General features: G+C 33.1%; 1 protein-coding gene across 1 annotated transcript; it reads right to left on the bottom strand.

Moving 5' to 3' along the window:
• Window positions 1-2,696: 2,696 nt before the first annotated feature.
• LOC123560953 (uncharacterized) lies at window positions 2,697-10,991 on the bottom strand. The gene is made up of 3 exons (XM_045353106.2): window positions 10,374-10,991; window positions 5,042-5,156; window positions 2,697-4,447 (listed from the first exon to the last, which is right to left on the bottom strand). Exons 1-3 carry the CDS (start codon window positions 10,629-10,631, stop codon window positions 3,954-3,956), a joined length of 867 nt encoding a protein of 288 aa, XP_045209041.1. The 5' UTR covers window positions 10,632-10,991; the 3' UTR covers window positions 2,697-3,953.
• Between the last annotated feature and the right edge of the window lie 3,445 nt (window positions 10,992-14,436).

The raw sequence follows: 14,436 nt of genomic DNA, 5'->3' as shown, positions 1-14,436 counted from the left end.
AAATGAACAGTTGATTGCTAGCGCGATTCATGTACATATATTTGCCGATCCAAATCTGTTGTTCATTTCGCATGAATACCGAAAACAATTCTATTTAGTTTTTAAGTATTTATAATTAGCGATATTATCATACTAGAATTGAAATTAATTTATATAACAGTAAAGTTTTTGTGTAATCGGCTCTCGTTTCATATCATGTTTGTACTTGTACTACGATCAAAAACGATACACACTACTGTTAAGTACGATCAAGTACGTTTAACTAAGATCAACTACGTTCAAACTAAGGCCGCAGTAGGGTCAAAACATCGTAGTTAATCGTAGTCAGATTTTGAACATGTCGAAAAATTATTTGCTTACTACGGACAAATCATAAGTTCAAACTACGATCATTACTACGTTTGACTACGATTATATACGTGTAACTACGCTTAGTACGATCAACTACGATCAACTACGATTTTTCCTTACTACGATTAACTACGTGTAGTGTGACCACGCCATAAGTACCGATAGGTACGGCGTACCACGTTGAACTACGTTTTACGGCGCCTGACAACTTGCCCAGCGCGTGGAAGGATCTGCGGTGAACTACGTTGAACTATGCTTAAGTACGGACATCCTCGGATAATTACGTTAAGCTACGGATCAATAAGCATTACTACATTCGCATTAAGGTTTAGTAGCGGGTCGGTAAGTTTCATATAAATTTGACCACGTGTAGCCAGCGTTTTCATTACGATTATCTTTGACATCATGTCAAACTACGGCAAGGTACGTTTAAGTACGGCTAACTACGTTTAGTACGTTTAACTACGGGTGAATAAGTTCCGGCCAAGTTAAACTAAGTCACACTCAAATGGCTATGGATTGCTCAAACTTTTGTGCATGTTCAAAAAGTGGACAAACTTGCCAGTTTGGAGTACGTCTTGAATACCTTTTGACCAAGTGTCAATACGGATCGATACGGATTACTACTTAGAAGTACGGCTCAGGTACGGATCGATACGGATAACTACGTTTCAATCCGTGGCTAAACGTAGCTTTCCGCGCCGTATGTGTGACTGGGGTATATGACGTAGCTAGCGCGCCGTATGTGTGACTGGGGTATAAGACGTAGCTAGCGCGCCGTATGTGTGACTGGGGTATTAGCCGTAACGACTGAAAAAAAATTAACCGTAAAATAAAACTTTTCGCATAACCAATCAGTAAATCGCAAATGCCTGAGTATACTTTCAATGTGTCGAATTTAATGCATACTCGTGTTTTAAGTTCCGTCTATGAATAGCATATTTGTCAATATTTTCAATTTCAACGTGTAAATGTCATAATATGTAACTAAAGACATCTACTTAATGGATGACACGGCGTTAAAACGAAGATTCTTGCATAAAATCTACTTTTTCTCACTGGATTCGCCACTGTACACGAGAGAAAAATCGTGTGCAAACAAGGCAATTCACGTGCTGTTAATACATTATTTTGATTTTTAAAATGCTACGTGTATTTCTCCGCAGATTGACATCTTGTATCTGCGTCTTGTTTCTTCCATAATATCACTTTCTTTAGCATAAAAGATGCACTACCCTCCAACAATGTTCTCGTACTCGCTTCTTCCCTTTACCCCACTTTTAGAACTCAGCGTCGTTTCAGTTTTTGTAGATAACCGTAAATGTTGAAGAATCGCGTGTAACTTGTGCGATTGTTGTTTCAAAAAATCATATTTAAGTATCAGTCGGTATGTTTTTATCTAATTTCTTGAAGAAATTGTATAAACAGCTTGAAAGCTGTAAACTACGTTCGTACTCAACGGTACTCAAAAAAAAAAACTCGAAAAAGTGTTCTTGAAATTGTGCTCCTGTTGACCAAATTTTGAAGTTATTGTTAATTTAATGTTTCATGTTTGTAATAACGAGAGATAAAACCAGTTCAAAGATCCTTTGGCAAATGTTGTTGATTTCTTGGCCCTGATTATGGATATTTAAAACATATTTACCGTCTCCAAGAATAACAGAATGGCAATTAAAAATGCACCGGAATCGTAAAGTCATCACATTTGTAAACATTACATTTAGTCGTCGTGTAATATTTGTAATGAAAAATAGCGACAATACACGTTGTTTTCTGTGTTTTAACGTCTGCAGAAGCCCTTGGAATGTGTTTGTGACCGAGACTAAAGTTGCACCATATTTTTACGTTTAATTTAAGAATTATTTTCTTTTAACTGTTAAGGCTACACTCATTTATGTCCGCTTTTTTATGTTTATTTATTTAACTTAACTGGTCAATAAAAAGTGGGTCCAAGTACCATCAAAGATCGAGAGAAAAAAACACAACATGTAGTTAGAAAAGTTGTTGAGCATATGTTGTTAAACAAACATACACACAAAACATCATCTCGAACTGCAAAACCATACCTAAGGTATGACAGTGGTGCGGAAGGACATAAGTTGCAATTATTATTTCAGTAAAATCCAATAATTCTGCTTATAATATTTTTGAAGATAACTACCGGATAGCAACTCCTACAAAATGGGAACACGCTAAATGTGACTTAGTGTTACACCTGCATAGGATGCATGGGTATTCGATGGGCAACACAAAATTGCAAAGTCATCGCACTACAGCTATCGGCCTTTTTGTAGAAGTAAAACACTTTTATAGAATGTTTTAATGTTCTTTCGGCTAAATATTGATAGGTTTGACAAAAACATACTGAGCATGTCATGTAACAGAGGTAAACGTCTACGTCAAGATTTAGTACACATTATCCTTATACATGTATTTGTATTTGTAGTTCCGGTTTCTCTTTGATACCTGTCCAACGACATGCTTTTGTAAAGTTGAAACAAGTGACGTTGTTAGCTTTGCCTAACTGTAAATGACGGTAACAAAAGATCTTTGTAGCTGCCGTTCAATCCGTATCTCTAGCATCTCTAGTGAATTATGGAAATATTTGAATGATATATACACATACATACAACGTTAAAAGTACAGCATACACATGTAGCATACGAGAGCTACATTAACAAACGAGACACTCAAAAATATCAGAGCTGCACAGACCCAGCTGGAACTGTCTCTCATGGTGTATTCAATCTAGTCCACCAAAAGTCAAACCTTGTATGCTTTGATCAAAATATAACTTAATAGATCACACTTAAAATGGGGGGCAAGGGGCAGTAAATTTGAAAAATCCACAAATCGGTGCTGATACCAGTGCGAAAAGAAATCATCAAAAAATTCAATTTTGAGAAATTCCAGGGAAGTTTAGAACGGATGTATTGCATATACTTTGCAATTTCATCATGTGGCATTTACAGCCTGCCGATGCCGTTTTTTCTGTGATAAGAAGAAGTAAAACTCTGGTTTCAGGATACTAAACTGTTAGGCGAAAATGGCCCAAAATGCACACCTTGCGCGACCTGTGCCGTATTATATGCAAATGACTGACCTAAATCATATCTATATATTTGGAGAATGTGACCAGATATCTATAATGGCGGGAAGAAAAGTGTCTCATAATGGTTTAATTTTTTTCTGCAAATTTGAGCTGAATCTGGATGGATGGAGGACCGTCTCCATTTCGTCAGACAGACTTCCGTTAGCTCAGGTAAGATTTTAGACCCGGCCGTCTGCACAGAGCAAGGAAAATCGATTCAAGCATATATCTATTTCAGATAATAATTACTCGTTCGCAGGAATCCTTAGTTCTATAAACATCATAAATAACCAGCTGAATACAAATGCCTTTAATGTACATCTACCTATTTTATTAAACAAACCGTACCCAGGCCAAATACGAAAGTGGCCCCTGTCACTACAGGAAACACAACGCTAAGGTGCATATTCGCACTGACCTTTTATCAAATATCTCTACATATGATATGAAGTCTAGTCAAAAATCTTCTAAAAATTCGTCTAGAACTTTCGTTGTTATCTTTTGTACTTTTTTAAGTCTGTAACATTAAAACGTCTTTTGAAAGGATATTTTTTCTTCGGAAGACATTCAAATTCCATTTCAGAAATCGCACACTGGCAGCTGATTTTAAATTGTCTGATAATTCTTTGTCGTGGATAAATCCTTTTGAATCCATTAAATCTCTAACGTATTCAAATGGTCTGTTATTAATATGGTGATAACCACCCTGCCCAACCTTTGCCCAGCTTAAAATCACACCTTCTTGCGCATGACGAACAACGTTGTCAATATATATACTTTCAAAACGCTTTGGAATATGTTCTGCCACTTCGATACTCAGAACCCAGTCATACAGAGGTAATCCATACTGTGGTAGGGTCAAATCAAGATACTTAACGCTCCCATTGCTTATGATGTCAGAAAATGGCGCCCCATCGTATGCATCATAGCCTTTGACTTCGCCAGAAGCAATAATGAGTTCTTTATATTGCCCTGTCCCATCTCCAAAACTTCCAATGTGTTTTCCTGAGAAAAAATAACACCATCAGACAAAACATTTTTTTGCCCAGTTCAGCACAACAGGATATCACTTCTTAAGTCTGATATCAAAGAGGGCCTATCAATAATAAAGTTTTTTTAGTAATATTTTACTGGTAGAATAGAAGATATAGCTACATTGCTACTTTTTCATCATGATTTACTAGTGGGAGCTTTTCTTCAAAGGACGACAATGATTTTATCAATAAGCACTTCGTACAAATTGGGAGTTGAGAGCGAACTTATCCCTTATTCAACTTGTCACCGTATAGATCGGTTCGTCCTTTCTTTTCCCCTCCCCTTCCTCTACTCTATCAATATTTGGTTAGCTTTCGAAGCATCCCCTTTATCTATCATATAAAGACAATAAACGTGTTGAAAAGTTCGTATTTAATTGTATTATACATTTTTTAAATCAACCGCTTGATAACGAGATATTTTAATGTTTAAGCTTGACGTTTATCTGCGAAGAAAAGCTAGAAATCGGGAGTTATTTTCAGATTAAAACTCCTTTTAGAGTAATTTTATTTATTGTTTTTGTTTTCCATTGTTGCGGCAATCAAATTAATCAGATGCATATACCTTTTAACACTTGTACCAATGCAGGCACCAGCTGTTCATCGGTCAGTCCTTTTCCTGCATGCGCTCTGTTCTGTTTCTCACACCAGCCTCCAGTTGTAGTTGTTGTATTTTTTTCCTACAATAAACAGTGCTGAAAATGTTGGTTAGGGAGAAATAATAGAATAAATAATTTACTGCTGCCCGCCGTTCACGGCCTTATGATATCTATTCCTATAAGTGGGAATCTCGCGCACTGACAAGCGGCAGCACATTATTTACGTCTTTAAAAACCTACTGTACTTTTATTGTCAATTTCTTTTACAGAACATTTATAAGGTAGAATGTTTATTCTACATGCATTTTACAAATCTCTCATCTACGACCTTAACCTGTTCATTTTACTTTCAGATTTTAAGACTGCAGATGATACTTTTTCATTCCGTCAACTGATATACAAAATGCATTTTATATATATATAAAACACACGCATACCGAAGAATATTCCGATTTTCTATATAGAAATAAGAAGAGCATGTACACATTTTACTTAATAACAGAATTACTAAAAATAAGAAACCTTAGGTGCAAAAATATTACAAAAGTTCAACATTTGATTCATCACACGGTATTTTTAAATTAAATTTTAATTTATTTTTGATTCGTTCCTAACATGATGTTTAATGCCATCATCTCGTTATCTTTCCCCTTCTATTTTCCATATAGAATTTGTAAAAATCTCATACATGCGTTTCTTAAAAGTAATTTTTTGGATAAACCATTAATATGAAAGCTTAGGTGCAAATGGTTTCCTAATAAATCTATCTTTTGAATGATATTTATTTCATTTTTGTAAAATAAAATTTTGATTCGTTCTAAGACGGTTAATTTCCACTGATTTTCAAGAATAATTAACTCCTTTGCGAAGTTTTTGTTGTAGCGTCATGTGCAGACGACATGTCACGTGAAAATGCGGTATCGTGATCAAAAGGTTAAAGTATATGATTTAATCAGTTTAGTTAATTTGTGATTGAATGTTTTATTCGACACAATGAGTGTAAGTTTTAATCAATTTTACTTCGTGAATAAGTCTTTTTGTGTTAATATCACAAATTTACAACATGAGAAATTAAATTAAATATTGCAGTTAATATCCTAGTTCTAAAAAGAAAGAAATGCGCATTTCTTCTTATGTTGTTGTTCTTACCTTTTTTAATTTTCATCTAAATATCAGTGTCAGTTATGCCAAATAAAAACGAATAAAAAAGATAATAGATTCAAATAGAGAAAAGCGGAAACCTCACAGGCCGTTAAAGTCCGCCTAGGTCAAATCAAAGGTGGAAGTTATGTCCGGAGGATTTTCATGTAAAAGAGTGTATTTTTATTGTAAATAAAATGTCTGGTTTTAAAATGAAATTGATTTTCCACCATTTAACTTTCATGAAACTTCTGCAACAGTAATGACGGTTTAAATAAAACTAAAGATATATCATGATAACAGATAAATTTTCCATGAATGCAAGATACATATAAAAATATTTTAGTCAGTGCTTTAAACTGCATCAGCAATACGTATGTTTTCATGATATCGACTAACATTTTATGAAATTAGAAAAAAGAAATGATCATGATCATTTTGTTTTCATTGTGTGGAATATAATTTTACTTTCGTGAAAATTTGAACTGGTTTCATGATTTTTTTTTTCAGTTAAAATATCATGTAAATTGTCATTACGAAACTTTCATAATTGATCGTACATTTAAAATGATTTTATATAAATGTCATTTCTATTCTGTAATCTTAATGAATGAAAGCTGATAGAAATTGTTGATCCATCACGCGTATATATCCGTTTTATTGGCCCCCAATTACCACTAAATAAGGAGCGTTAAAACAACACGGACATATACAACACTGATAAGGCCTATAATTGCGTTTTGAATAGGATTTTAAATCGGCTTTGAAAACTTCATTTATTACGTGATAAGACTAATAAGGTGGTTTTATTGGATATTTGTTTTTATAGACCGAAATAATGAGAATAATAACACCATTAAAATTTTCAAATCTATGTATCGATCCTGCGCCGAACATAGCATCCTGTGCCGAACATATCGGCTTACCTAGTGTATTCACGTTGAAAATGGCAAATTACCTGTACCACGCGGATTACCAATAATTTTTAAAAGAAAGAGAAAATGATCAATTTAACCAAGGGCGACACAAGTCTCCATTTTATTTTTTCTACAAACGTACCATAATTTTCGAATCATTTAATTTCTTACTCTCCCGATATATAAAGAATTACTTAATTGATATACGTATGATATTGAACCATTTTAGAGTAACAAAATAAATTCAAGTAAAATCTACACATGTAATAGTATAAATTGTAATCAACCGTTTTCAAAAAAAAAACAACACACAAAAAAACCACAACTTATATAATGTATTTTTGTGACTTAAAAATGGACGTGGTTGTAAAAATCTAACAAGGTCATTATCAGGATTTTAACCTGGGGTCTCAAACATTTGATAACATATACTATATGTCACTCAAAAAAGGAAAGAGCAGAATTAACTGTTATAAATCGACATGATTTTACAACGTCAATTCTAATATTAATTTGTTTTATTTATTGATATGTTGTGACTTCAAAGACAAATACAAAATGACATTTAAGAAACTACATATTAAGTGTTGTTTTGGTAAAAATGACTTTTTAAATTTCTTATGAAAAGTCCCGTCTTTTACATAGTTTGTAACTAAAAGTGCATGTCAATTATGCTTGTTTAATTTCTTATGGAAAACCTCTTGAAATTGAAATAAACATCCAGGTGATAATACCCGGAGGCAATATCAGTCATGAGGTCAATTCTTCCTCATGAATGCTATATGTCAGTGAACATATCGACACATGTGCTGGACAAAGACAACCACCATTTATGAATCTACAAACGCGATTTTAAGAAAAGAAAAAGAACAATTCTTCATCAATATATTTAAACCAGAGCTTAATTCAAGACATAACTAACAAATGCAAATAACTAGTCAAGAGTAACGTCCCTTTATTTTGACGTCATTTGACGTCGTTCCTATGCAACGTTATTGACGTTATTTTCACTCCTGAAGATATGCACAAGCAGTGAAACCGGTTGAGTTCTTTTATATTTTTATTGGACAGAATCTGAATAAACCGCATATGTAATATTAGTGTATCTCCTTCACTTTCTTCTTTTTCCCTGTATTTATGTATGTATTGTTGAAGTACAATACATTTGGGATATATATATATATACAGATCAGCTCACACGGAAAACCCACTTTCCGTTTTTCCTCGAAGGAAAAATCTTGCATAGCGAGGAATGCCTCCGAGTACTGCCTAATTCTGACTCGGAGTACCGACTGCTATAGTTTTATTACTTTAGCGGAATTACGTCGAGTCACTCCGAGAAATTACTAGACGGAACTCCGAGTCGAAATTATACAGGTAACATAATAATGATTTCCGGTATTTTATGACCACTTCGCGCGACTCCGAGTCTGTAATAAACAATTTCGAGTGCCGCGAGATGATTTGACGAAACTTCGAGGCAGTATTTCCTTGATTAACGAATTATGATATAATTAGCTTGTTCTTTTTATTGTATAGAATTTGTGTAAATTTTGATATTGAAATAGTTTCTAATTTGTTTAAGAAGTATATTTGTGCATTATAAACTAAATTACTCATACAAAATTAGACAAACTTTCAAATCACCGCCGTTAAAAGGAAGTGAATTGTTAAATTTTGAAATTGAAATAATTTCTGACATTGCGAGTTGAATTAAGGAAAAAGTCGTGTACTAATTTATGCACTGAATTAAGAATAATTGTAACTAGATGAACTTTAAAATAACAACTCCTAAAAGTAAATTGTTTTGTATAATATTGATATACATGCGAATAAGATTTAGAAGTATATTTAGTAAATTTATGTAGAACGGACTCAATTATTAATCATATATGATTAAACAAACTTCCAAGTGACCGCCGTTAAAGAAAACTGCTTTGTTAAATTTTGTTATCGAAATAATTTCTGACTTGGCGAATATAATTTAGGAACAAAGTCATGAAAAAATGCACAAAATTATGAATTAATTAGAAATAGATAAACTTTAAATATACACCCAATAGAAAAAAGTTAAGTATTAAGAATTACATAAAACTAAACATATTCAAATAACAGCCGTTAAAGAATAGTTATTTGTTAAAAATTATATTGAAATAGTTTCTGACAGTGCAAATTAAATTTCAAAATAAATTGATGAAAAATGGACTAAATTAGAAACTATATAAAACTAGATGAACGTTAAGATAATGGCTGTTAAAGAAAATTATAGGAGAAAAGATTATTTTTCATTATCTAAATGGTCTTTCTCTTATCAGTTTGGAAGGAATTGTGAATAGGATAAAAAACCTACTGCCGTATGCACTCAAAAAGTGATAAGTGTCAAGGAAAAGATGGTTTAAAATAAGATAAAAATACTCCGAAAAGAACTCCGAGTCGAAATTATACAGGTAACATTATAATGATTTCCGGTATTTTATGGCCACTCCGCGCGACTCCGAGTCTGTAATAAACAATTTCGAGTGCCGCGAGATGATTTGACGAAACTTCGAGGCATTATTTCCTTGATTAACGGATTTTTATATAATTAGCTTGTTCTTTCAAGTGTATAGAATTTGTGTAAATTTTGATATTGAAATAGTTTCTAATTAGTTTAAGAAGTATATTTATGCATTATAAACTAAATTACTCATGCAAGGAAAAAAATGGTTTATTTTAAATTAAGTAAGATAAAAATGCTACAGTATTAATTCTTATTTACAAATACTGCGTTATTCCGCGTATCACTGTGTAAAATATAATCACCCTACTCCGATTAATCTGAAATCTGTCCTCGAAGTTACTCGAAGACCCATTTAAATTTGTATAGGTTATTATTTATTCGTTTCGGAGTCACTCGAAGGAATTCCGTCAAGTGACTCGGAAACAAAAGAAACCAATACAGGTGTATATTCCGCTAATTGGATTTCCTCTCGAGTCACTTCGAGGATTTCCTTCGAGTGACTTCGCATAAATCTTCGAAGTCAGATAACGAAATTCCTTGACGGAAAGTGGCTGACTCGAAGAAACTTCGAGTCGGAGCCTTGGTAATCGTTTTGGCCATCCTCCGAGGATCGAGTAGAATGGATTTTCCGCGTGAGCTGTTCTGTATATGAAAAACAATTATAAGAGATCTGAACTCCAACCAGCTGCTTTTTAACGATAAAACCACTGTTTGGAATACTATTTTTGTAAATTTTCTTACCTTGCATTCCAGTTGTCCAAGTACCTGTTGTTTCATGTTAAGCAATTTCGATACATTATTTCTTTGTTCTAACAAAGCACGTCCAACAACGTTAAGATTTCCCACTCCAGTGCTACCTTCTGATAAAAGGAAGGCATTATAGTTGCTTGTCATATCAAACTTTGTGTAATGTCTCCTTTTTATTGTCAACATCAATATAACTAAAATCCCTAAAGCAGCAAAATATTTTATTCTTCCCAGCTTTGCTTCAACTTTCATAATGAAATAAATTTTGAATACGTTTTCTCATAAGCCTTGTCTGCTATTACTTTTGCTTTTTTGCGTTCTTTGCATCCAAGAGATATTCTCATAGACGTTATGACATAAACAACAAATCGAATAATAAAATATGACTATCACCCGAAACTTATGTATGCATATAACTCCTGAAAATACATATACACATGTATTTCTCATTCGTTTGTACTTAATATTGAGGAAATTAAGACATATTATTCATAAACGGTAACAGTTTGAGGAGATTGCGTCTTTGGGACACGACTGTTCTTATTGAACAATTATCATTGTTAAGCTGATTTCTGACAATGATCTCATATTCCCGTATGAATAATTGACCAATGAAGACAGCGATGTGGAAATAAATAGAAACTGAACAAGAAAATCCCAGAATAATTGTAATCCAAGGTCTTGAAGCGTGAGTATTGTAACATATTTAGGACTTAATTTGGTTGAAACTATGGCGAAAGAATTTTCATTTAGAAAAAGACATGGATATTTAATGGGCTTATTTATTGGGTGATATATCTGCGAATAGCATTGCAATGTAAACTTTGAAGATTTGGATATAGAAAGAACAGTTTTATTTATAGGGAAGAATTATAAGTCGTAATGTAACAAAAAGTGTAAGTCTATACAAATTTAAAAAAAAATCATTGAAATCGGTAGTTTATAAAAACGCATGGCATGAACGGTTTTGAGAAAAGTTAAACGCAAGAGCAAGCAAGAGTAATTTTTTTCTTTAGATGAATCAAAAGAAAATTTAAGTATAGGAGATAGCCTATGATATTATTCAAGTTGTAGACCCTGAAGCAGAAGCACGAATTTGATAGTTCCAATGCAAGTTTCAATCAATTTAATCAGCGCAAAATTTGGATCAGTTGAATGAAGGTCATGGACAGTGATTGTATTATGAATGAGCACCTAATTGAAAGTATTGATATTTGACTTTACATGTACACGATATCTTTTATCTTATTGTAAATTCGGGCTACTGGTACATGTAGGTTCCCAATAAATGGCCGCCCGAAGGGGTCATTATTCCTCTACGTGAAAAAGACAATACGAATGATGTAAACAATTATAGAGGTATTACACGAGTTAATTTTTTTTTCTCAGTTATTTACCAACATTCAAAATGAACGAACTTCTTTTTGTGAAAACAATAGCATTGTATCTGATGTTCAAATTCAGGTTAAGGAAAGGTCGTTCTATGACTGATGCTTTGCTTCTAGTACTTAAAATTGCTCTACATTATTTAAATGAAAACAAAAGGTCATATTGTATATGTGCCGATAGGAAAATTGTTTTATATGATATATTCCTTATAACGAAGTTTTATGAAAACAGGAATTATTAAGAATTAAACGGACATGTATCAAAATGTTGTCATGTGTAAACGAATTGTAATTAGTATTCTTAATATACGTCCACGATTCAAAATAGTGTCACCAATAGGATTTTAGTAATAGGTATTAGGATTTCGCTATTCACGTTACCAAAGATAAATCTTTGTCAGCACAATTATTTTCTTCCGGTCTAACCCATTTTCATAGGTATTGGGAAAAGTTCAGGTGATTAGCATGCTTTAAAGGATTACATTTACGCAAAGGAAATATGTTCCCCAAAGCTACCGCATATCACTCTTAAACATACGACATTAATTCATGCACACGTAATAAACTGGTAACAACTGCTACTGTTACACTTGAGTATGCATGCGTTTTTATAATTCAGGCGAACACATCTTAAGACTTAAGAACATCGAAAACGTTAAAAACTTTACGCTTATAATGACATGGAGTACGTGAACTTTGATTTAGGGTATTGGTACATAGATCATGTCACGAAAATAAATGTCAAACAACAGAATTCAAAATTAATTCATTCATAACCATAGAATCAAGAAATAATTTACAGCGAAAGATTGCTTTTAAACAGCATGCCTTTAGATTTGGCTAAAAATAATTTTTCTTTCAAACTGAAGTTTGGTCATATTATGAACATTAGAATATGCATTTTTGTTTCTAAAATATTTTAAAAGTTCAAAATCAAGAAAAAATGATGACCGCGTCGGGAATCGAACCCCGGACATTTTAAAGACATCTTCCCGTCGTCGTAACAGATAGCGCTATAGCTGAAGTAGTGAATAATGACTTCAAAATATAGATATTTATAATCGAAACAGTTTACCTGAGTGAAAGCGTGACACACTCTTTTCGATTTTCACCGTTAAAAGTAGTAAAAACAGCAAATTCTCATGTGTATCCGTAACATAAAGTTTGTCAGTATTTAAGTTTTAAAGCCTTCTTAAGAAATATAGCATTTATTGCAAAATATCTAAAAATAATATCGTTTTTTTTTTTGTTGTTGTCGAACGTTTAAACACTATGTATGCACGATGGGCGGTTTTACGTTGGGCGTAATAATTTCACGATGGCGCAGCCCTCGTGAAATTATTTTTTACGACGTATAGTATTTCAATAGTGTTAAAACACGGTTTCGCCATATTTTTTTTTTCGATTCTAATATGTCCTTAATATAAAACAGTAGATAAAATATAGTAGCGCTCTTTCTTGGTCGCAACAAAAACATTGACGTCAGTGAACGTTAACGTGACGTCATTGTAGCGTAAGTGTGTTTTAACAAAGAAAAGCATATTAAAATAAAACATAAACTATAGTTCAGTTGCTACACGATATCTCGAACTTGCTTATGCTTAAGATTCAGGCTATCTCGAACACATTTTCAAGGCTTGTCTTGAAAAAAAAGTGCCTAAAATAGAATATCATTTTAAGTTTAGAATCTGAAAAGTAGATCCTTTGGAAGCACCGAGAACAACATAAACAGTGAAAATTGCAGACTCGGTTTGATTGAGTCTGTTCATGAGCAGTAATGGAAAATGCAGTACTGCCCATGGCCCCTAGCATCGGCTTAAGCAGTATTTAATCCTCTAATCTAAATGAGTTGAAAACAATGATCCCGAAGGACCAGAAAAATTTGAATAAAACGAGTAAAACGTTCGTTTCCTTGGAACGTGTGATTCCGAGTTTCAACTTTGCGTATGAACTAAGTATTTATGTACTTGTCTTCAAAATAAGTCACCAGGTATGACCACATGTATGTCGTCAGATTGAGGTGAGTAATAGTAACTAGTGCTATGAACTAAGTATTTACGTACTTGTCTTCAAAATGAGTCTCCAGGTATGACCACATGTATGTTGTCAGATTGAGATGAGTAATCAAATACATTTGAATACGTGTATTTGAGTAAACAATTACAGGTGATTACAGTTACTGTATTCCATTACACCAAGCATGTTTTACGTTGACTGTTTACTTCATTAACTAGAAATACAAAACACAGACATGTATTTCTTAACATAACAATATATAACTTAACGTAACACTCGGGGTGGGGGTGGTGGCGCAATGCTAAATGCAGAATCAAAAGTTTAATGGAATAATTACAAAGTAAATCATGAATCTACCCGAAACAGTATCTAAGAAGTGCTTCTCTATGTAACTTTATAAAGCCTAGTACACTTAAACTTAGTCAATTTCTGTAGTTTATCACAGTCTTTGCTGTAGTTCTCAAAAAGTACCAAACAATGATCATATTGCTTTGATTAAATAGAACTATTAACTTTATTATACTGTAATCAATGGAAGGCTGATTGAATACTAAGTACAATGTGTATAAAAGTGTCCATATAAATCATGTGTCATGGAAAGTGTAACGAAACACGTGTATAAAGTTATTTCAATTCGAGTGAATATAGCTTGA

The sequence above is a fragment of the Mercenaria mercenaria genome, chromosome 15, assembly GCF_021730395.1.
Source record: "Mercenaria mercenaria strain notata chromosome 15, MADL_Memer_1, whole genome shotgun sequence".
Classification (NCBI taxonomy): domain Eukaryota; kingdom Metazoa; phylum Mollusca; class Bivalvia; order Venerida; family Veneridae; genus Mercenaria; species Mercenaria mercenaria.
The sequence above is the reverse complement of the archived record's forward strand: the minus strand, read 5'-3'. Positions and strand labels throughout refer to the sequence as shown.

What these genes read in the sequence shown, in the direction of transcription:
- LOC123560953 (XM_045353106.2), bottom strand. Translation starts at nt 10,631, where the DNA reads ATGAAAGTTGAAGCAAAGCTGGGAAGAATAAAATATTTTGCTGCTTTA. An exon ending in TTGGACAACTGGAATGCAAG is followed by an intron (nt 5,157 to 10,373) that starts GTAAGAAAATTT and finishes TGTTTATTGTAG; the next exon opens with GAAAAAAATACAACAACTAC. An exon ending in ATTGGTACAAGTGTTAAAAG is followed by an intron (nt 4,448 to 5,041) that starts GTATATGCATCT and finishes ATTTTTTCTCAG; the next exon opens with GAAAACACATTGGAAGTTTT.